At 35.8% G+C, this 24,611-nt stretch overlaps 1 protein-coding gene across 1 annotated transcript in view; it reads left to right on the top strand.

The window, feature by feature from the left end:
* Nucleotides 1-24,611, top strand: part of SLC15A5 (solute carrier family 15, member 5) — a 102,264-nt gene that overhangs the window by 27,499 nt on the left and 50,154 nt on the right. Inside the window, exons 4-5 of the mRNA XM_011990831.1 lie at nucleotides 12,726-12,946; nucleotides 17,690-17,876. Coding sequence (XP_011846221.1) covers nucleotides 12,726-12,946; nucleotides 17,690-17,876 — 408 coding nt within the window. The remainder of the gene's footprint in view (nucleotides 1-12,725; nucleotides 12,947-17,689; nucleotides 17,877-24,611) is intronic.

The raw sequence follows: 24,611 nt of genomic DNA, 5'->3' as shown, positions 1-24,611 counted from the left end.
ATCAATTTTGTTGATCTTTTCAAAAAACCAGCTCCTGGACTCACTGATTTTTTGAAGGGTTTTTTTGTGTCTCTGTCTCCTTCAGTTCTGCTCTGATCTTTGTCATTTCTTGCCTTCTGCTAGCTTTTGAATGTGTTTGCTCTTGCTTCTCTAGTTCTTTTAATTGTGATGTTAGCATGTCAATTTTAGATCTTTCCTGCTTTCTCTTGTGTGCATTTAGTGTTATAAATTTGCCTCTACACACTGCTTTAAATGTGTCCCAGAGATTCTGGTATGTTGTGTATTTGTTCTTATTGGTTTCAAAGAACATCTTTATTTATGCCTTGATTTCGTTATGTACCCAGTCATCATTCAGGAGCAGGTTGTTCATTTTCCATGTAGTTGAGCGGTTTTTAGTGAGTTTCTTAATCCTGAGTTCTAGTTTGATTGCACTGTGGTCTGAGAGACAGTTTGTTATAATTTCTGTTCTTTTACATTTGCCGAGGAGTGCTTTACTTCCAACTATGTGGTCAATTTTGGAATAAGTGCGATGTGGTGCTGAGAAGAATGTATATTCTGTTGATTTGGGGTGGAGAGTTCTGTAGATGTCACTGTCAACAGATCAACAGAGACAGAAAGTTAACAAGGATATCCAGGAATTGAACTCAGCTCTGCACTAAGCGGTCCTGTAAATCTTCTAATAGACCTAGATACTTGCAGATTCAGATTTCATTTTGGCCAAACTTCTTCATACATGGCATTATGTACTTTAATTAAGAAGCATAATGTCTGTTTTTGCAGAGTTAGCATTCATTGATTATTTTTGCCCAAATCCAATATTTTATTAAGGATTGCAAGGTGATTACATTCTATATTTCTTCCTCTTTTACTAACTGAAATAATTTCATAAAGACAAATATCTCCTCATCAACTAGTTACATTGAGGTATAGTTTATGTAATAAAAAGAAGATAAACATTTAAGTATTTCCTTCTATCTATAGATTTTCAAATTATTGAGTTGAATTTCAACATTCTGCAAAAGTAATTATTAGGATTTCTTTTTTAAAAAACTATAATTATGAATTTATGCTCTTAAGCATTTTTGATGTGTTTCAGTCTACTACAGCTAGTGATTCTCAAATTTGTTTCCATATTTGGACAGTGAAGTCCCCTTCATGTTGGTACCTTAGTCGTTCAGATAAGCCTCTTGCTGTTTTTCATTGCTTCCTTGGTTTTCTGGATTACCCTTCCATTTTTTAAATAAATGCAAATATTAAAATATGTGTGTGTGCATGTAGGCATAGATATTGTCTGCCCTTTTGATGGAAGAAGTAACATATAATGCACACTTTTCTCACTTGCTTTTTTTTTAGTTAGTATAGTTTAGGGATCATTTTATAATTGTATATTTATTGTGTAACAAACTATCATTTATTTTACCAGTCCCATATGGATAGACATTTGGGTTGCTTTTTTACATTTGCTGTATTAAGTAGATTCTGATAAATAGCTTGGTGCATGTTTCTCTTTGCTTTTTTTTTTTTTTTTTTTTTTTTGCCAGTATTATCTTTAGGATAGATTCAAATCAAAAGTAAGTCCAAATATAATTTTTCTATATGTTGCCAAATTCCTTTCTATAGTGGTTGTGGCACTGTTTTGTATTTCTACCAAAAATGGACAAGAATGCCTGTTTCCCCACAGCCTCTCAAAGTATATTGTCAAACTTTGGGATTTTTGCCAAGTCGAGGGTGGAAAATGGTATCTTGCTGTGGTTTAAATTTGTATTATTCTTATTTTGAGAAGAGTTGAGAATCTTTTCATTGCCTTAGAGCATTTTGAATTTCTTTTTCAGTGAATTACCTGTTCATGTTTCTAGTTCAACTTTTCTATAGGGTTGTAGTATTTATTGCGGTTAAAAAAAAAAAAAACAAAACACACACACACACACATAATATAAAATTTACCACCTTTATCACTTTTTTCCTAAGTGTATAAGATGAACATGTAATTTTCAGCTTAGGCATTCAGGTATCAGGACTATTTATTGTAGCTTTTAATTGATAATAATAATTGTACATATTTATGAGGTACCTAGTGATGTTTCAATACATATAATGTATAGTAATCACATCAGGGTAATTGGCAGATCCATCATCTCAAACATCATTTCTTTGTGTTGGGAAAATTCAATATCCTTCTTCTAACTATCTAAAACTACATAATATTTTATTGTTAACTATAGTCATCCTACAGTGGTATGGAACACTACTACGTATTCCTCCTACCTAGCTATAATTTTGTGTCACGTAATAAATCTCTCCCTTTCCTCTATGCTTCCCAGCCTCTAATATCCTCTGTTCTATGTTTTACTTCTTTGAGATCAGCTTTTTTTTAGCTTCCATATGTAAATGAGAACATGCAATGTTTAAATTTCTCTGGGCTTATTTCACTTAACATAATGTCTTCCAGTTTCATTCATTTATGCAAAGGAAGGGAAGTCAATATATCAGAGACATTTGCACCCTCATATTTATTGCAGCACTACTCACAATAGCTGAGATATGGAATCAGTCTAGGCGTCCAACAACAAATGAATGGATAAAGAAAATGTGGTATCTATACACAATGGAATACTATTCAGCCATAAAAAGGAATAAAATCCTGTCATTTGCAGCAACACGAGTAGAACTGGAAGACACGGTGTTAAGTGAAATAAGCCACCTTAATCATTTTAAGTGTACTGTTCAGTAGTGTTAAGTATATTCACATTGTTACGCAACGGATTTCTAGAACTTTTTCATCTTGCTGCAACACTAAAGCTGTATATCCACTAAACACTAATTCCTCCCCCCCACTGCTCCTAGCCCTTGGTAAATGCCTTTCTACTTTCTGTTTCTATTTTTTGACTGCTTTAGATACTTCATATGAGTGGAGTCATACAGTATTTGTCCTTTTATGGCAACTCACTTAGCCTAATATCCTCAAGGTTTATCCATGTTGTAGCATCCTGTCACATGCTACAACATGGATATACCTTGAGAATATTAGGATATTAGTGCCACATAACATTCCATTGTATGTATATACCACATTTTCTTTATTCACTTGTGTAACAATGGACATGTGGGATGTGCCTAGCTCTTGGCAAATATAAATAATGCTGAGATGAATGTGGGTATGTAAATGTTTCCTCACAATCTCACTTTGAATTCTTGTGGATATATACTCAGAAGTGGGATTGCTGGATCATATAGTAGTAATTCTACTTTAAAGTTTTTGAGAACTCTGTTTACTGCTTTCCATAAAGGCTGCATCATTTTACATTTCCGCCAACAGTGCACAAGGGTTACCCACAATTTCTCCACATCTTTGTCAATGCAGTATTTTTCTGATATTTTAATATTGCCCATTTTGAATGATGGTTATGAAGTGATATCCTGTTTATTATTATTATTATTTCAAAGGCAGAGTCTCCCTGTGTTGCCTAGGCTGATCTCAAACTCCTGGGCTCAAAGGATTTTGCCACCTCGTCCTCCCAAAGTGCTGGGATTAGAGATGTGAACCATGACATTCAGCCTCATTATGGTTTTGGTTTGCATTTCCCTAGTAATTAGTGATGTTCAGCATCTTTTCATGTGTGTATCGGCCATCTGTAAATCTCATTTGAAGAAACGTCTATTCAAGTCCTTTGGTCATTTTTAAACAGGTTATTTGAGGTTGCCCTGTAGTTTCTTCCTGTAGGAGTTTAATAGTTTTAGCTCTTACTTTTAGGTCTTTAACTTATTTTGAGTTAATTTTTGTATATGGTGTAAAGCAAGGATCCAACTTCATTCTTTTGCATGTGGATATCCAATTTTCCCCACCCTATTTGTTAAAGAGACTGTCCTTTCCCCCTTATGTAGTCTTGGCACCCTTGTTGAAAATTATTTGGCAACATATGCAAGGGTGTATTTCTGGGTTTTCTACTCTGTTCCATTGGTCTATATACCTATCATCATATCAGAACCTTGCACTCTTAATTACTGTTACTTTGTAGTATGTTTTAAAATCAAGACGTATGGGACATCCAACTTCAATTTTCTGTTTTCAAGTTTGTTTTGACTATTAATATTCCATATGAATTTCAGGAATTTTTTTCTATTTCTGCAAAAATGCTATTGAGATTTTGACAGGGATTGCATTGAATCCATAGATCACTTTGGCTAGTATGGACATTTTAACAATATTAAGTCTTCCAATTCACAAGCACAGGATATCTTTCCATTTATTTGTATATTCTTCAATTTTTTTTTTGTAAAGTTTTATAGTTTCCACTATACAAGTCTTTCATCTTCTTGGTTAAGTTTATTTCTAAGTATTTATCTTTTCAATGCTATGTTTCCTTAATTTACTTTCAGATCAGTCATCGTTCATTATAGAAACGCAACTGACTTTTGAGTGCTGATCTTGTATTCTGAAACTGCTGAATTCCTTTATTAATTCTAATGACTTTTGTGTCGAATTCCTAGCATTTGGTACATATAAGATCATGCCGTCTGTGAACAGAGGCACTTTTCCTTCTTCTATTCTGATTTGTATGCTTTTTAGTTTTTTTTCTCTTGTTATTTCTCTGTCTGAAACTTCCAGCACTATGTTCAATAATAGCAGCAAGAGTGGGCATCTTTGCCTTGTTCCTAATCTTAGAGGAAAAGCATTCAGTCTTTCCCATTGAGTATGATGTGAGCTGTGGGATATTCATATGTAACTTTTATTATGTTAAGGTAGTTTCCTGCTATTCTTACTTTGTCTAATGTTTTTATCATGAAAGGGTGTTGAATTTTGTCAAATGTTTTTTCTGCATCCATTGAGATGATCATGTGGTTTTTGTCCTTCATTTTGTTAGTGTGATGTATTACACTGATTGATTTTTGTATGTTGAACTATTTTTGAATTCCAGGTATAAATTCCACTTGTCTGTGGTCTATGACCCCTTTAATGTGCTATTCAACTTGGTTTGTTACTATTTTGTATCAATATTCATCAGAACTATTGGTCTGTACTTTTCTTTTGTTGTTATGTCTTTGTCTGGTTTTGGTATCAAAGTAATGCTGGCCTCAGAATAGTTGGGAATGTTTTCTCTTTTTAGAGTCTTTGCAAGAGTTCAAGAAAAACTGGTGTTAATTCTTCTTTAAATGTTTGGTAGAATTCTCCAGTGGATCCATGTGGTCTTGGGCGTTTCTTCTAGGGGGTTTTTGATTACTATTTAAGTCTTTCCACTAGTTTTAGGTCTTTTCAGATTTTCTATTTTGTCATGATTCAGTCTTAATAGGTTGTATATTTATAGAAAGCTATCCATTTCTTCTAGGTTATATAATTTGTTGGTGTATAATTGTTCCTCTATAAGCCTTTTTATTTCTGTGACACCATTTGTAATGTCTCCTTTCATTTCTAATTTTAATTATTTGAGTCTTTCCTCTATTTTTCTTAGTCTAGATAGGGTTTGTTAATTTTTTTAATCTTTCCAAAAACCAACATGTTTTCATTGAGTTTTTTCTATTGTTTTCCATTCTCTGTTTTGTTTATCTCTGCTCTAATCTTTATTATTTCCTTCCTTCTTCTGACTTTGTATTGTTTGTTCTTCTTTCTCTAGTTCCTTGAGGTGTAAGGTTAAGTTACTGATTTGAGATCATTCTTCTTTATTAATGTAAACATTTGCCATTATACACTTTCCTGTTAGTATTTACCACTCTTGCTGCATCTCATAAGTTTTGGTATAGTGTGTTTTTGTTTTGATCTGTGTCCAGATATTTTCTAAATTCCCTTGTGATTGCTTCTTTGTTCAATTTGTTAAGAGTAGGTTGTTTGGTTGTTCCTTTCTTGTCAATTTTAGAGCATGTTTATATTTTGGGAGTATTAACATTTTATCTATGATAAAAGTTGCAAATATTATTTCCTATTTATCATACATATTTTTAACTTGCTTCTTGTGTTACTTTTTATGCACAAGTTTTTCCATGTGTTTGTTTTGTCTTTCATTGGGGTTTATGTTTGTAATAAAATTCATCAATATTCTCCCTTACTGCTTCTAAATTTTGAGTCGTGGTAAAAAGTTTTACTCACTTTCAGGTTATAAAAGAATTAATCCACATTTTATTTTAGTATTCATTTTATTGCCTCTTTTCTTTACCTCTCTGACCCCTTCATAAATTATGTCAGAATATCTTTTAAGAATAAACCCAACTGTATCTTTTTTCCATATTATTACCAACTTATCCTAACCTTACTTATTAAAAAGCTTATGTTTTTCAAACTGATTTTAGATGCCATCTTCATTGCGTACTTTCACTTGCACTTTTGGAGTTTCTATTCTGTTCCATTGTTAAGTCTCTCTATTCATCTTGTTTAACTCAGACCTTAGTTAGTAACATATTTTTCTTTTCCTTTTATTTCTCTATACAGCTACTACCAATAGTAATGCAATGAGTTACATTTTTAAAAATGAGGCACATTCACCAATGTTATTTTATTTTTATCATATACCTACAAGGTAGGTAGGAAGGGCACCTTTTGCAGACTAGCCTCTGGATGCTTTGCCCCTGCTCCTGTAGCACTCTGAACACACCTTTATCATTTTATTTACCACACATGTTGAAATTATCTATTTATAAAAACAATTAGAAATTCCTGTGTCTTACAAATACTTGAATATGGTAAGTGTTCAATCAGTGTTTGTTATTGTTAAACTGAGCACAGAAACTGAGACATAATATAATTAAATGACTTGCTTAAGATGTCACAGAAAAGAGCTGCAGTGAAACCAGAACCCAAGTCTTCTTTTTCTTAGACTGGAGTTCATTCTATTACACCACATACTGAGGCAGTGAAGCATTGAAAATATTATACACTGTCCTGTTTCTGAGAGCTCTGTGGTCTGTGGACCACACTTAGCAGTACATGTCCTCCTGATAGACCCCATTCTTGGGGTCAATATGCAAAAAGTCCCAAATAGCAAAAAAAAAAAAAAGAAGAAAATGTAAAGTATATGATTTTTCCTAAAAACCACTTTGGCACTTTCTCAAGTGCCTAATTATCAAATAATTTGGGGTTTTGTGAATACACACACACATGCACACATATGTATACATACATTCATTACTATTTTTGGATTCAAATTTTCTAAATAACTATTCAGCATCCATTCATTTGCTTCTTAATCTACTATTTGAATATATATTCATCTGAATAAAGAAATACAATTCTCCTTCAACTAATACAGATCTACATAATCAACTCTGTTTACTACCAGCCTATTGCAGTCCATATATTACATATTTTAACATGTGATAAGGTAACCTGTTTTTGGATGTTAACAAGGTAAAACTTTATTAGCTACAGGAACAATTAGCATAGAAAATGTTCTCCAGTGGCTGACTTTACACAAGCCTCTATAAAATGAATATTTGAGGATTGTGCTTTGTTTTCCTTGTTTTGTTTACTATTTCTAAGATCACCCAACTATGATGAAGTAGAACTCTGTCTTTCCTCTAGTGAAGTATATAATCCTTATTTTGGCTTCTTTCTCTCTGATGACTAAATTGGAAATTCCTCAAAGCTGTAATTCAAAGCCATAGGTGACCTTAAAGAAATGATTTTTTATATGCTACCTTTTATTTTAAGGTAACTTTTCAGATGTGGACCATGCATTCCATTATGTTTAGCTGTCAAGCACAGCTTTCATTTGCATTTCTTCCCACTGCTATAATTTTGAGAACTGGCAGGTGACCAAAGAAAAAAAAATGTGCATCTACCATCTAGAGTGCAATGTGGCTTTTTTTATTATAATTAAGTAGCATAGATATTCATGATTAGATCAAGGTCAGAAGAGTAGAACATTAAAGCCAAGGACTTAAAGGTCCAAAGAATAGGAAAATTGCTTTCTAAAAGTTTTTTTTTTTTAAATAGTAATAACTACAATCTTTAAGTTTTGCAATAAAACACTTAAAATAGTTCATCTGTTTTATTTTAAAATATGCACGCCTGGTGTGTTTGCCCTGCACATTTAAACCAGAACTTGAAGTCTCAGTTGAATTTTTCATTTCAGTATTTTCGTCAACTTCTCATTTCTGCTCCTGGTACAGAAAATCAATTTGAGAACTACAATGATAATGGAGGTTTTTAAAGGCTGAGCCTACATGACATCCAAAATTATTTGCATAGAAGGCATGAGTTTTCTATTAAGTCTAATGGATTAATCCAAGGAAGTGGTATGATGTTTACATGTAAATGTTTTCAACAGGGTATCCATCCTAACATTTAGTGGTAACTACAGTTTCATGGGACAAGGGCCACTCCCTTTGGGTAGACAGATTATTGTATAGTTCCTTTTCTTGGACTCTCTTGCTGATTTACTGGGTCTCTCTCAGTCTAGTTGATCGACTTAGGTTTATTACTTCACTCCTTTCCTTCCCTCTTACAACTCATCTAGCACATTGTCTACCTCTTCTCAGTCTCCTTAACCAACCTTTCTCCTGTGACAATTTCCTACCCGATGTGCAGCCCTAGGATTCATTCCAGGGACCCTGAATCTTCTCTTCCTGCCTCTTTCCTCAACTAATCTCTAGACTCATGACTTTTAATGCATCTAATATACCAAACACTCAATGTCATATTGACCTCTCTCCTGACCTTGAAAAGCATATATTCTACTTCTTATTTGACATGTTGACTTGGCTATCTAATAATTCCTCAAACTTAATTTGACCAAAACACAACTCCTGATTCAGCTAACGACAGACTGGCTTCTTTTTTTCTCCCTCTCAATAAAGTCACCAACATCCAGTTGTTTAAGGGGGAAAAAAGCAGACATCTTCAAATTTTCTCACTTCTTCACCCCTTTCCCACATCAGAAAATTTTACTGATTGTTCAAAAACCATCCCATTCTCTTCATTTCTCTTCATGGCTACTACTGTACTAGTCTGGGTCACCACTATCTCCTGCCTGTTCCCCAGGTCCCTAAAATTCATTATCCATGCATCTACCAGGGTTCCAGAGTAACTATTTTAAAATATACATCATAAGATCTCTCTAGTCTACTTAAAACTTCTTAATGGTTTTCTATAATATTGTAGATAAACGTCAAGTTCCTTACTTTGACCTATATAATCTGACCCCCCTGACAACCTCCTAGACCTCATCTCCCCACAATCCTCCCTCTAACTGAGCTACTGCCTTATTGGCGTTTATGATTTCTGAACCCCTCCTGGCTAATTTCTACTTCATGATAAGTCTGGCATATGTTTCCTAGGTCTCTTTGCCTATTTCTAGTCATTTAACCCTCAGTTCATATGTCAACTCTCTAGGAGGTCTCCTCTACCCTACAATAGGTCTCTATCATATCAGCCCACTGTGTTTTCATCATAGAACTTGCCTAATATTTTCCTGCTTTTAGGGTCTCCCCCACCACAAAGAAGAATCAGGAGTTTGTAGGTACGATTCACTGCTATATTTTCGGGGCCTAAAACAGTTTCCTGACTCCTGGTAGATTCTCAGTAAATATGTGGAATAAATCAATGATCGTGATGACATTTCTTTGGCATCAGTTATATGCCCTTGCTGTGTTAGCTAGAGTTTTAGACCTCATTCATATGTTATCATTTCTTGTTTCTTGGCCATTTTGTTTTTTGTTGCTTCATATCACTATATCTGATATAATTTTATTTGTTTAAACAAGTTCATTTTTCAAAGTACATATTCCACTGAAGCCAGTGCTACACAAAGCCTGGTTCATGGAGCAGGGCTGGTGTCTGAACTGTTTGTTGCCAGTATACAACAAAATAAATACAGACATAAAGAGAAAACATACAGAGATATTTATGGACAGTGACATCTTATGTCTGTTGAATCTAATAATAAAAATATCAGGGCTTATATTTTGTATGTCTTTATTTTGTGTTTAGATATTTCATTTTTATTGGATTTCACAAATGAATTGACCATGATAGTTGAGAAAGTTTTTTTAAAACTCACTTTTAACATAGGTTGAGAAGCACTAATCTGAACTACCACTACCTCTCTTTAGAAATAAAATGATGGCCGGGCGCCGTGGCTCAAGCCTGTAATCCCAGCACTTTGGGAGGCTGAGACGGGTGGATCACGAGGTCAGGAGATCAAGACCCTCCTGGCTAACACGGTGAAACCCCGTCTCTACTAAAAATACAAAATATTAGCGGGGCGTAGTGGCGGGCGCCTGTAGTCCCAGCTACTCGGGAGGCTGAGGCAGGAGAATGAGGGGAACCCGGGAGGCGGAGCTTGCAGTGAGCCGAGATCGCGCCACCGCACTCCAGCCTGGGCGACAGAGCGAAACTCCGTCTCAAAAACAAAAACAAAAAATAAAAAACAAAACAAAACAAAAAGAAAGAAAGTGATGGCAATATTTAATTGTTTAATAAGATTGCAGGTATCAACTTGTCATGTATTAGAAGCAGATCCAAGTTTATCTTGCAACAAATAGTGACTGTTTATACAAAAAAAGGGTTAGTGAGTTTAAAATATATTATATTTAATACAAATTCCTGAATTTTAAAAATTGGGGGAAACTGGGGAAAATATCTTTGGAAATAATCTTTCATCCTACAAATACTTATCATTTAATAATAAAACCTACCTGAAAGCATAAAGTAATTTGGATCAGTGTTCATAATAACCCTACTATCTACACAGCACCGTTTTGCAAGAGTTTAGCAGAGAACAGGTTGATGAGTAACAGAGACAAGATTGTAAGGAAATGTCAAGAAGTTAAGCCCCCAGCCCAGGCCTGTTCAAATTCAGTTTCCAGACTGTTCATCAACACATTCTCAGTTCTCATCTTACTTAAACCTTAAGTAAACTAATTGAAATAGCTAGGAAAGTCTCATAATAGAGCAGTTCATTCTCTTAATAATAAAGAGCAGTCCCTATTACTTCTTTCCTAAGAGAAACAAATCTTGGCGTCTCACAGGGGCTTCTATTTTCTTGGCCTTACCAGTACATGGGCCTTCATCTACTTCAGGCAACAGTGACTAAGAAGAGACAAAAGTGACTATAGATATAAGCCTATCTCCTGTTAGCAAGTATCCCAACATACTCCCAGATGACCTAAGCACACTTCACAAAGGCCACCAAAGAGCCACAGCTATAATCATTCTTGGTCACTACCAATTTGGGCTGGATTTGATTCAGTGACTTAGAGGTGAAAGGCTCCATATTCAATTACCAGGCCCCCAGCTACCTCAATTAATCAAAGGCTGACATAATGGGTCTATTACAACTCATGAAGAAAAGACCAGATCAAATCAATATAACCACTTTATAGCTATAAAAAATATATTAATACATATTCTTTATTTAAATATAAAAACCAAGACTATGGCATATAAATTAATTTCATTAGAATGCATTTTATCTAGAATTTTATTATAGGAAACTTGAACATAATCAAAATGACTTTCAAACTATACTTTGAGTTTCTATAGCAGCTTTCTTTTGAGAAACACAAACATTTTCACATGTATTATGCTATTTGCCTGGCAACAGTAGTTTGGTGTCTACATAATTTCTGGGGGGATTTATCTGGTCAAAGGGAGTGCTATGAAAAATTGTAACCATCATGATGGCACAGCTGAACTGCCACTTAAACGGGGGTCTCTTATCTGTCATTGTATCAGGAAATCCTAATGGAGTCAAAGAAAAGGTAGGAACTGAAAGATCATAAAGAAGCAACAGCAGGGCGCCATGGCTCACACCTGTAATCCCAGCACTTTGGGAGGCCTAGGTGGGTGGATCACGAGGTCAGGAGATCGAGACCCTCCTGGCTAACACAGTGAAACCCTGTCTCTACCATAAATACAAAAAATTAGCCGGGCGAGGTGGCGGGCGCCTGTAGTCCCAGCTACTCCGGAGGTTGACGCAGGAGAATGGCGTGAACCCGGGAGGCGGAGCTTGCAGTGAGTCGAGATCGCGCCACTGCACTCCAGCCTGGGCGACAGAGTGAGACTCCATCTCAAAGAAAAATAAAAGAAGCAACAAGGAGGTTGCAAATCACTAGCAGTAAGTGCTGCCATCTGAAGCAATAAAGTGCTTCTGATCATAGAGCAACAGCCATGTAAACCTAGAAGAAACTACTGGAAAAGTCAAAAGCTAACTAATCTAATCTGAACTCTTAATGACACTATGAACATGCATAAAATCATTTAGAGAGTTCAAAGTTTAACCTTATTTCTGAAATCCAAGGCTAAAGTTAAAGCAGAGATTACATTTCCCTTCATCTCCATGTCACAATAAGAAGCCACCCTCTACCTGCTAAGTAAAATGAGGATTATTTATATAATAATTTATATGAAAAGATAGTACTAGTTCTCTGTGTTAAGGATGTTAAAGAAAGTTCAGTTTATTGTATTCATTAATGCATTAAAGTTAGAGACTTCTGAGAGATTCTGAAGTCCTTAACTTTGGCATATTATTTTGTCACCTTTCTTTCCCTTTTAATATGTTTTCATTGATCTTACCTTTTTCACTTTTTACATCAACTGCTAGGTGCCACACTGGACTGGTCATCAGGATGCCAGAATCACTGTCGGAAGCGTGGTCCTTTGAATCCAACCCCTTGGGTGCTAAAAACTTTCTCACTTCACTGCCCTGCATCCTTGAATCGTTATCTTTCTGATCAGCATCTTGAAAAACTGGAGACCAATTCTTATACTAATACATAATATCTCCAATTACTTGCAGGTTGTTCTCTCCTGACAAGCATTGGGGTGTTGGTGAGTGCACTGAAAACATGCCACCTGCAATACTGCCCTCTTGGCAGAGACACGACAAGCCAGTTAGACCATGCCAAAGAAAAAAATGGTGGCTGCTGCAGTGAGCTCCATGTAGAAGACACAACATTTTTCCTCACCCTTCTCCCTCTCTTCATGTTTCAGCTCCTCTACAGAATGTGCATTATGCAGGTAAGGACAGGCGATGAGTACTGCCCCAACAACAAGAAAGTTATTGCATATCAACAGTACAAGGCAAGGTGAATTTTCTCCCCAACGAGTGCTTTCCATATACGTTGGCAGGCAGTTATCCCACAGAAGCTTCTCATCATTACAGGCTCTGATTTCCAGAGCTAAGCAGGGTCAGGCAGAGGCATACCTGAGGAGACCCGGGATGTGTTTCTTTTGTGGAGCTATAAATGTCTGTCAGTAGGTGCAGACAGTACTTCAGAGTGCATAGTTGTAAGGCATAAGAGCAGTGCACGAACATATCAGATCTGTAAGCAATTACCAAACTTCCCTTTAGCCAAAGGTTTTGCCTTCCTCCCTCATTAAACCTTTAGAAAGTGGTACTAACAAGTAGCTAAATTGACTGATTTGAGTACCACCTCCACTGTACTCTTAAATATAAGTACTAATGAGCAAGCGATTCTCTCCCCACCTACTCTATTAGTTCCTTGGGGAATCTGTTCCTGTGCTGTGAGAAAATCAAGGGAAAACACTAAGCCCAAAGTATCTTTTATAGATATATGTGATTGAAAAAATTTTTACATGTGGTTATAGTTAAAGACTAACTTATTTACTGCGAAAAATAAATGATTACAAATGTCTTTGAATAAATCTGGGACTTTGTTCATTGCTAACCCCCAACTTGGAATTTAGAAGGCTCATGAATGAGTTACGTTTAGAAATCACAGAATAACAGAGCTGCAACAAAAGTTAGAGATTAACTTCATCAACTACTTTATTTGTTAAAGAGTAACCTTCGGCTCAGAAAAATTAAGTGACTTTCTTTCGGTAGAGGCGAGGCACCGCAGGTCACAGTTAACAGTAGTGCAAGGGAAAGTGCAATCTGTCCTCTGTCTCTCAGTACAGTGCCTGCCCCTCTAAGCCAGCGGTTAGCAATCCACTATCTGCAGGCCAAATCCAGTCCACTACTTATTTTTGTACATCCTGTAAGCTAAGAAGATTTTTACATTTTTGTATGTTTGAAAAAAAATTAAAAAGAATAGTATTTTCTGGCACATGAAAATTGTATAAAATTTAGCCCGGCGTGGTGGCTCACGCCTATAATCTCAGCACTTTGGGAGGCCGAGGCAGGCAGATTACCTGAGGTCAGGATTTTGAAACCAGGCTTACCAAAATGGAGAAAACCTGTCTCTACTAAAATACAAAATTAGCGAGCTTGGTGGTGCATGCCTGTAATCCCAGCTGCTTGGGTGGCTGAGGCAGGAGAATCGCTTGAACCCGGGAGGCGGAGGTTGTGATGAGCAGAGATCATGCCATTGTACTCCAGCCCGGGCAACAAGAGCGAAACTCCATCTCAAAAAAAAAAAAAAGAAAAGAAAAGAAAACAAGAAAGAAAGAAAACAAAGAAAATTGTATAACATTTAAATTTTAGTGTCCATAAATGAAGTTTTATCAGAACATAGCCATGCTCTTTGTTTTGTAATATCTATGTCTTCTTATGCACAAAAATAGCAGAGTTGAGTAACTGCCACGGAACCCATATGTGGACATATTTGCTATCTGGCCCTTTACAGAAAGTTTCTTGACCTCTAGACTAAATAATGCATGAAAACTAGTCTGATTTAGGAGATTCAAACTCCCTCTTGACTTTGCAATAGCAGTAGCCACAAAAACAGAATACAGCAGAAATATTACCATATATGTAAACATTAATATAATAAAACCTCTTAGAATGGAGGAACTGATAAACAGTACAAAATTACTACATGGTTCATAGCTAACCTGAAAACCTTATGTGCAAGTAGCACAGAATACCAGTTGCTTAACTTCATAATGCAATGACACCTGATATTTCTTTCCACCAAGTTCGAGCCTTCTTTGCACACAGTCATATATTTTTTAATTTAACATATATTGCAATAAATTTCGATAAACTAATTTTTAAGCATATCACCAACTCAAGATGCCCAATTTATTGCAAAGCATAGAAATTAATACTTATTGATCACCTATTATGTGTCATAGCTTCTAAAAGATAGCTTCACAGTATGTAATTTAATCCCCATAGCAAGGCTACATGGCTATCACTTTCCTAAATCTGAGGTTCAGAAACGAACTTGCAACTTGTTCCCAGTCACCTTGCTAGTGTGTGGCACAGCAACATCCCAACTCAGGATTAGTGTCAAGGGCCATGCTTTATTACCCTCAATATCATTCTTGCACTTGGTTAAAAATCCCTGATACTACATAGATTCCAAAATTGTATGCAGTAATGTTATGCTAGAAACTTCGAAGAAAATGCTTAGATCATACTTCGCCAGGGAGGCAGAGGAATTTCCAATAGGATAGGCTGGGATTAGATTTTTGCCCCCAAATGGAATAATCACCAATACAAAGGCAATCAAAGTACCAAGAATAAAACATCATAGAATTTCATACATATTTTAAATTTAGTAGCCATTATTGACCTTCAGTTGCAGGACATACATCTAAAATATGTTGATATTACGACTGATGAGGTTGCCATTTGACATTACTGGCCACTCAAAGGTGAGAATGAATCTCTATTGACAGTAATTATTTCTGAATACTCACAGGCTTGGATGAAATAAAAGTATTTAAAATTTTACACGGGGATGATTTCAGAACTTGAGGCAGAGGCAGAAATGATTTCAAGCTTTCAAGACACTGGAGCCTTTTCTAAGATTAGGCAATATATTAATATTGCTTCACTAAAGATTAATAGTACATTTGCCACATTATTAAGTTAACAGATTTCCATGTCTGTGATTCATGCCGATAATAACTTTATTCCTATTAACAATAATTCTCATTTGAAATCAGTAACAGAAACTTCCAAGTTGTGCTGGGAGCCTTTCAGTCTTAGAGTTGTTCTGCTGCCAGCACTTTTTGTTAAAACACATCATTCATTTTCCTCCGATGGGGGATCCATGCCTAATAATTTTATTGAAGTAGGGCAGAACGAACTAATGTTCCTTTAACTCTTGCCATCTGTACCCAGTCAAAACAATCCTTGTTTACTATGCTAAGGGTCAAATTAAAGATCGGAAGATAAATGATCACCAGGACACATTTTCTATAGAAAGAATCTCAGTGAAAATGTGGTTTTGTCCTGTGTTTGGGCAGTTAACATGGCAATAGGCTCATTTTATAACTGGTGGACTTGGTAACAGCTGTACTGACACCATAACACTGATTCTCCATATATACCCTCTTGAACTGTACATTTGAGTCTAGAGAAGGGGTTAGCAAAGGTTTCAAATGAGAAGTTATCATCTGGATATTTGAGCGAGACTGCTCTCCCAGGATGGTGGTGAAGCAGGGATCCTAATGCAGCTCTTGTACTATAAGAGTTTGGAGGATCCATTCCTCAAGAAGACTTGGTTGACTTTCTCTCCATGCCACTCAATAGCTTTGTGTACCACTGGGAATTAAAGAAATACTATACGCTACTAAAGATCATTATGGGCTGGTTGTGGTGGCTCATGCCTGTAATCTCAGCACTTTTGAGAGGCCGAGGCAGGCAGATCACGAGGTCAGGAGATTGGGAACATCCTGGCTAACACGGTGAAACCCCATCTCTACTAAAAATACAAAAACATTAGCCGGGCGTGGTGGCGGGCACCCGTAGTCCCAGCTACTCGGGAGGCTGAGGCAGGAGAACGGCGTGAACCCAGGAGGCGGAGCTTACAGTGAGCCAAGATTGCGCCACTGCACTCCAGCCTGGGCGACAGAGCAAGACTCCATCTCAAACAAACAAACAAACAAAAAATCATGATGAAGCTGTAACAAAGCTCATGAACTAGAAAAGTGAAGACACCCCTTTTTCATGTGACATCATCCCTTGGTACTGATATCACACCTGGTTGCCGAGAGGATTGGAATACACTAAGAGACTTCAAATTAGTGTTAGAGTTTTAGTTAGGATTGGGGTTATTTTTAAAATGAAGGAATTCTAACAATACATTGAGCATTTGGGGGGGAGCACAGGGTTTTTTTTGTTTTGTTTTGTTTTGTTTTGTTTTAAATCTATATCTTTCACTTTATCATGCAAACCTTTTTCATGTTGTTTCCTTTATAGAATTCTAGTATTATGTAATTAGTTTGAAGGGAGGGCAAAGACACAAGAAGGTTTATTTTTCCTCCCCATGTTACTTAGTTCATATTGGAAACAAAGCCTCTCTAAATAGCCCGCTCAAGGACAGCCTACAGCAATTAACATGTGTCCACATTGGGCCCCTCTTCTTAAGAAAAAAGTTATTTCTATATTGCCACCAAACTAGATGCTTTTTAAAGAATCTATTCTAGTCTCATTTTTTTCATCAGGGTAAAAACAGACGTCTTTAGTATTTTTTACTGGTTTTGTACTAGTGTTCATGAAGAAAAGTCACTTTGCTTATCTGCAGAATTTAAGTTATTAGGTTTTTATGTGTCATCTTAAGCACAAAATTGGGGCCATCATTACTTTTCATAGAAAAATTAAGAGAGACTAAATGACGAAAGAGTCTTCCATGAGGAATAAGTACTATTGTCAATAGACGAGACAGAGCTCCTGCCACCACAGATGAAGACCCTTTATCAGCTCATAACCGGACTTGAAAAACTAGGGAACATCCAGCTCAGCCATCTCAGAGTACATGCAAGAGGGAAGGCCTCTGGTGGACGATGCTTTCTTCAATGTTAAACCACTGTCTTAATGCATGGCTGTTTCCCTCTCGAATGCAGATTCCTTCAGGATATTATCTGCAAACCATGAATTCCAACCTGAGTTTAGATGGATTTCTTCTGCCGATTGCAGTAATGAATGCCATCAGCATCCTACCACTACTAATTCTGTCTCCTTTTCTGGAGTATGTCAGCACCTGCCTGTTTCCCTCTAAGAGAATTGGATCATTTCTGTCAACATGCATCAGTAAGTACAACTTAACCATTTCATGTGAATCGTTTGAAACTTTTTAAAACAACATTCTGCTAAGATCCGAACTAGCTATATGCTCCTGAGTAGTGTCAGATTTTGACAAATTGGAAAAAAGGCGAATTTGTGACTGATAACATCCATTTTCCCAAATCTCTAGCCAGACATGTGTCCCATCTTCTTCCCATCCTTTTATGTTTATGTCTCCTCAGAAGACACACCTGATATAAAGAGATGGTGAAATTTCCAGCACTACCAAATGACCAATCCTTAAAGTCAGGCAGTCCTTACCCCTTAAGTCTATGTCAAATATGTTCTTAAAAATAAACACAGTTAATGAATTTCAAAAGATCATTTTAATTTCTGAATCAGTAAGAAAACTGATTAAGGATTAGTATTGTGAGTTACAGCTTCGATACAGTACTTTATCAAATAGTAAGTGGTATAGAAATAATGCTTTTTAATCATTTTTTAAAGTGAAACAATTTAGGATATCATTCTCAGAACATAATCAATAGGCCATAAAATGAAATGTATCTGATTGAAATGGCAGAGAAGCATGGAAGTCCATTCTGCTCATACTCTCCCCTGCCTGTCTTCCTTCGACAGCATCAGGGAACAAGAGAACAGTGAAGGTGCAGTAAAACAAGTTTCAATCTAAGAATCAGAGAACTCTGCCATTGAACTGCTCCTGGTGACTTTGAAAAAGCCACCGAAACTTTCTTGTTTTAGTTTGCTTATTTTTTTCATTGAGGGACATACCCTAGATAAATTTTGGATCGTTTTGTTCTGTAAAACTTTTGACATCACTCAGGATGACATCAGTGCCCAGAACGTAGTCCAGACACATAGCAAAAGCTCTATAAATGTTAGCTATTATTATGAGTCATCATGTGCAGGGGACACATTTAATTGTTTAGTGAGCATAAACAGAAAGCAAAGGAAGTTTGAAATTCTTAAGTAATATTCTGCAATGGTAACCTAATGTCTTATCCTCTACTTGAGAAACAATTCTATTGAAATAGTCAAGGTCAGATTCTCTTCTCTCAGTTAACCTCTTCTTGTTCTTAAGCTCTTCTTTTGAAATAATCTGCGGAGACTATGCAGTCTTCTAGTCACAGATAGTTCTTGTTGCTTCTCCGTTTACAGAAGTTACATTTCACTGTGTGTGTTTCCTGTTCTTTTATTTTTATTTATTTATTTATTTTTGAGACGGAGTCTTGCTCTGTCGCCCAGGCTGGAGTGTAGTGGCCGGATCTCAGCTCACTGCAAGCTCCGCCTCCCGGGTTTATGCCATTCTCCTGCCTCAGCCTCCCGAGTAGCTGGGACTACAGGCGCCCGCCACCTCACCCGGCTAGTTTTTTTGTATTTTTTAGTAGAGACGGGGTTTCACTGTGTTAGCCAGGATGGTCTTGATCTCCTGACCTGGTGATCCGCCCGTCTCGGCCTCCCAAAGTGCTGGGATTACAGGCTTGAGCCACCGCGCCCGGCCGTTTCCTGTTCTTTATCTACCAGATCAATCAACATCACATCATGGAGTGGGTTTATTTTTGGTTAGAACTAAAAGTGACTAAACTCACCTTAGTTTCTTTTATCATCTTCAATTATAGAGGAGGACTTTAGTACATAACCTTTTGTGATGTATTTCTTAAGCCAGTAACCCCATCTTTATTTATTGTAATAGGCTTTAGCAAACTATAAATCTTTAGGTTTTGACAATCCTTAAGTCTTAAAAAGTGCTTTTCTGTCTGCCAATGTAGAAATCCAAAAGTCACCACATATTTGGTGAATGTCCAGGATTAGCATAGGTACAATGAAGATAAAAAAGAAAAAGTAAGACATGGTTTGTATACACTTTCAACAAGTCCATGATTGAAACGTAATGCATGCAGGACAAAATAAGAGTAAAATCATACTGTGAAGTGCCAAAAATCTCGGCAGTTTTGTACAGTATCATGAAACATCCCAATCTGAGCTTCCAAATCATGCTGAATTACTATTTTAAAATTTTGAATACCTTAGAAAAATATTCTATACAGCATGGCTAAAATAAATTCTTCCTGAGAATGAGAAATCTTAAATTCACTTTAAAGTTAAGCAACTTTCTTTTGGACAGTTCTCTACTCCCGCGTATTTGAAATCATATCTATTCCTAAAGAAGAGTATTTTTTTCTGGATTTAGAAAAGTTACAGAGTTATTTAGTACATTGTTTGATGTTGTTAATGAATTAAATATTCCGCTTCAAGACTGGTAACAAGACCTATTGCACAGGAAAAAGGAAAAACTAGACCCACTTCAAAAGAAACTAAGCTATGTTCCACTGGGTACAGAATTCTGACTTCAGTTGTTTCTGAACCCCACTCCATTCATTCATTCATTTGCATACTTGTATGTTTATTTGCATAATGTTTTGCTATGGGAATATAAAAGTGCGATGATATGCATCTTTTAAACTAGATATTTGCTTAAGTTTTCCATATTCTGGTTATGATTATGAAAGATTAACAAGTTTTATCAGGACATAAAAGTACCAATCTGGGGTACTTTTTTGATACTAATTTACATAATTGAATTAGTCTAATATTAAAGTTACCTTTCACTTTGAACTCAAATGCCTGAAAATGTGGGTGAAGTATATAAGTATGTGAATTACGAATGAACATATATTTATAAGTTCCTAATTTGAATTCAGGTACCTTCATATATATATTACATTTAATCTCATGATAAACCACCATTTAATAGATCAGAGTCACAAAGATAGTGTCATTTGAACAGGTTTTCTAATTTTAAGGGCATAACTTTATTATTGTTATTATTATTACTATTACTATTCTGCTTAGCAGCTAAACGTAGCTGTTAGATTACAGAAGTTAATGTACTGATATTAGCTTGGCATCCTTACTGATATTTCCAATTAGCACTATGAAGTAACCGAAAAACTCCTTTTGTCATCACAATGGGCAGTTACTCCTTATACTCTCACACTCCCTTCCACGTTCAGGCATTCTCCTTCCAGGGACTGTCATGTTTAAGGAGGCAGATGGTAAAGTGAATGACAATGCCTAATGTTTGACATGCAAAATCACAGCCCAAACCAAGAGTGAGAGATGGGGAAATCTTACCCAGCTGGTCAAACTAGAAATTTATAAAGAAAAAATGAACTTACTTTTTTATCTAGCTCATAAGCAATGCAATGACAAAGGTGTTTCCGATTCAAGATACAACATTCCTGAGTTCATCACCTATGGAGGTCAAGAAGTATGTTGGGGTCTCCAACTATTTAAAAAAAAAAAAAAACCTCTAGGTCTTCCAAGACCATGAAAGGCAGAGACTTCATAGGCTCACAGTGTTTTATTCATGGCTGCATTTTCTTAATATAACACTTGTGTGGATTTATCTATTTAAGTCAACCTTGATTCACTAAAAATCCAGAACTAATGATATTGTTGTAATTTATCCTGCCATAATTGGGTTTACTTCATTTTATCTTTTTTTTTAGTTCAAAAATGTTTACACTATGAGTATTTCCTTTCCTTAGCATTAATTAAAATCCTGCAATATGGAGCATTCAGTAGTTAGTGCTGACACACACAAGTATTAATCTGACTAAAATTAGCCTAATTAAGATTGTTATTAAGGTTTACACAAAGCAGAAGTGTACAACACAGTAGGTAGCAATTATCTTGGCTTTTAAATAACATTTAAATTGAAATGTAGATGAAATATATTCACATAACTGCAATACCTTTTTCCTTAAAATAAAAACATGAAAATTCAAGTTCCAGCTAAAAAAGTGTTTTATAATAGACACAGTCAGTGTAGGTCCCAGTAACTTCAACTAGTTCTCATAATTGGCAGTCATATAAAGTTCTTTTTGTGGTTGAAACCAAAGTGGTTGCTAAGCTAAAAACCAAGTCAGGGATCCAGTTGTTTTCATTGCAAGTTCAATTATCTCAGGGAAAATTATTTTTTGATATAGCTTTCAAACTGATACATTTTCCCAAGAAACATCACGGTATGTACCCATTGTAAAATACTTGATAGGAGGAACTGTGTAGACACCAAAAGAAGTAAACCATGAATTGTAAACATCTATCCTGAATAAGTCATTCATTCGGTTGCACATTTGTTTGATATAGGCACGTTAGTGTTCTCAATTCTTAAATGTAACATCAAGTTGGAATTAAATCAGAGGTGAAGAAGATCATCTAATACGTAATCTGAAGCAAATAATTGATGTCTTATAGCAATACATTTGTGTATTTTATCTCTATGTAAATGATTACCTGTTCTACATTCAGAAATAAAACATAAACGGAAGCTGGGTCTTCTGAAATGAATTCCAATGGTTTAGAGAGAAACAAAAGATAGAAGGTCATATATATATATGAACATGTCACATTTTATGTATATATTATATTTAGAAACATGCCACAAATAGGGGAAAACAATAAAAATAAAAAACATATGCCACCCTAAAAAGTGAGTGACAAATATCTTCCCCAAAGGCAGCAGATACATAAGACAATAAAATTATAGCTGACTTTATGAGAGTAGTTCATGAACACTGATTGATATATTAACACTGAGCAAATTTCTCATTCTCGGAACTTGCCAAAATCATGGATCCAAGGGGAATTTCTCAAGGACTCAATAGAATTTCATACTTAAAGTTGTGAGCTTACATATCAGAAACTCAAACATCACACTATCCATAGAAACCCATAGTTTTCCCAGTGAATAAATTTATACCTAAATAATCTTATACCAATACCTAAAGAATCTTAACATGCCCACTTTTTTAGTATGAAGTTCAGCTTCATTATGAAATCACAAGTGCAACCCTAATGTTTGAATAAATTCTGAATGTCTTTTATTTCATTGTAGACTAATTTGGAAAATTATTACATGGTTCAATAATAGCATAAATTATAAGAGCTTCAAGACTCTTGTGGACTTGTCTGCAACCGCACAGGCAATATTGAAACACACATTATATATCTGAATATAATATCTCCTATGCAACCATTGTGCTTTAACTTGTAAGTACAGATCTGCTAGAGGTTTAAAATGTGTGCATTCTGATAAACTGCACTCTGCTTTGGGTGTGTTATTATCTCATATGAGTTACGAATTTAAAATGGAGTGGATTAAATTTAGGTTGGAATCAAACTTTGTTTTAAATTTTAAGAAAGTTAGTTTTTATTGGCACCAGAGTCCAGTAGCAAATAAAAAGCAAACATAGATCCTTAAATATCCTAAAATATGCTTTTCCCTAAAATACCTAGGTAACTGAGTGCTACGGTTTGAATGTGTTCCTTCCCTCCAAAATTCATGTTGAAATGTATCCCCAGTACAACAGTATTGGGAGGTGTTGGTTTTGGGAGGTGAGTGAGTCATCAGTGCTCCACTCTCATAAATGGGATTAGGTGCTTTTATAAAAGGGTTTGATAGAGTTCATTCCATTTGCTCTTCTACCTTCTGCCATGTGGAAGGTGCCATTTCGGAAGCAGAAAGCAGCACCCCCCAGACAGCCAAGCCTACCAGCACCTTGTCCTTGAATTTTCCAGCTTTTAGAACTGTGAGAAAAGAAATTTCTGTTCTTTATAAATTACTCAGTCTCAGACTTCTTTTGAATAACAGCACAAGCAAACTAAGACAATAAACTCAATATGTGTGCTTTGCTTGAAATTTTCTGGAGAACTGTCTTTCATGGGATTTTGCTAGATCAGGCCCGATAGTGTTATATGCTTGAGCAGTGCTTCTTGTAGTTTAATTTGTGTAAGAATCATCTAGAGACCTAGTTTACAATGCAGATTCTAAGTCAGTGGTTCTGGAGCAGAGCCTGAGATTCTGTATGTCTAACAAGCTCCCAGGTGATACCTACACTACTGGTCAAGGAGGACACTTTCAGTATCAAAGACAAAGAAAGTGGTCAAAAGACTGCTGTCTCAAGTTCCGTGCATGTGTATAGGCAGCAGTGGTCCAGATAAAATGCCACAATTTCTCACTAGGCCAGAATAAAAGTTCGATAACAGGCAATAAAAGCTGATGACTAAACCAGGGGTTAGCCAATCACTACAGCTCATGGGCCAAATCTGGCCCACCATCTGTTTTTGTATGACCTGCATGGTAAGAATGGTTTACACAGATGAACATTTGCAACTGATTTGATAATAGAAAACACCTTTGAACCCCAGTTAAGTGAAATTGCGTCACCCTTCCAAAAGAAATAATTTTAAATTTTATCAATTTTTAAAATCGTAGAAATTTGTTTTCTCTCATTACATAAGTACCTACTTATCCTCAATTTTGTTGTTTTTCTCAAAAGTCTGAAATATTTATTACTGGCCTTTTACAGAGAAAAAAAATAGTGACCCTTGTCTACACTTTTGCTGACAATGCCACAAACTTTCCTTCATAAAATATAAGCATTTTTACATAGCACAAGTAACAATCAAAAAGAAGTGCATGATAGTTTTAAAATCTAAATTACCTCAAATTAGTTAGGATAAGGGGTGTCTTAGAAGATACCTATAGAATTCAAATTCTAAAAGAAAACCAAAGAAAGCAACTTGAATTACTGTTAAGAAGTCTAGTGCTTTTCTTCCTCTTTCTTTTCTTTCCTTTCCTTTTCTTTCTTTCTTTCTCTTTTTCTTTCTTTCTTTCTTTCTTTCTTTCTTTCTTTCTTTCTTTCTTTCTTTCTTTCTTTCTTTCTTTCTTTCTTT

Source organism: Mandrillus leucophaeus, unplaced genomic scaffold (assembly GCF_000951045.1).
Source record: "Mandrillus leucophaeus isolate KB7577 unplaced genomic scaffold, Mleu.le_1.0 Scaffold383, whole genome shotgun sequence".
Lineage (NCBI taxonomy): Eukaryota > Metazoa > Chordata > Mammalia > Primates > Cercopithecidae > Mandrillus > Mandrillus leucophaeus.
This window is presented reverse-complemented; position numbering and strand designations above follow the sequence as displayed.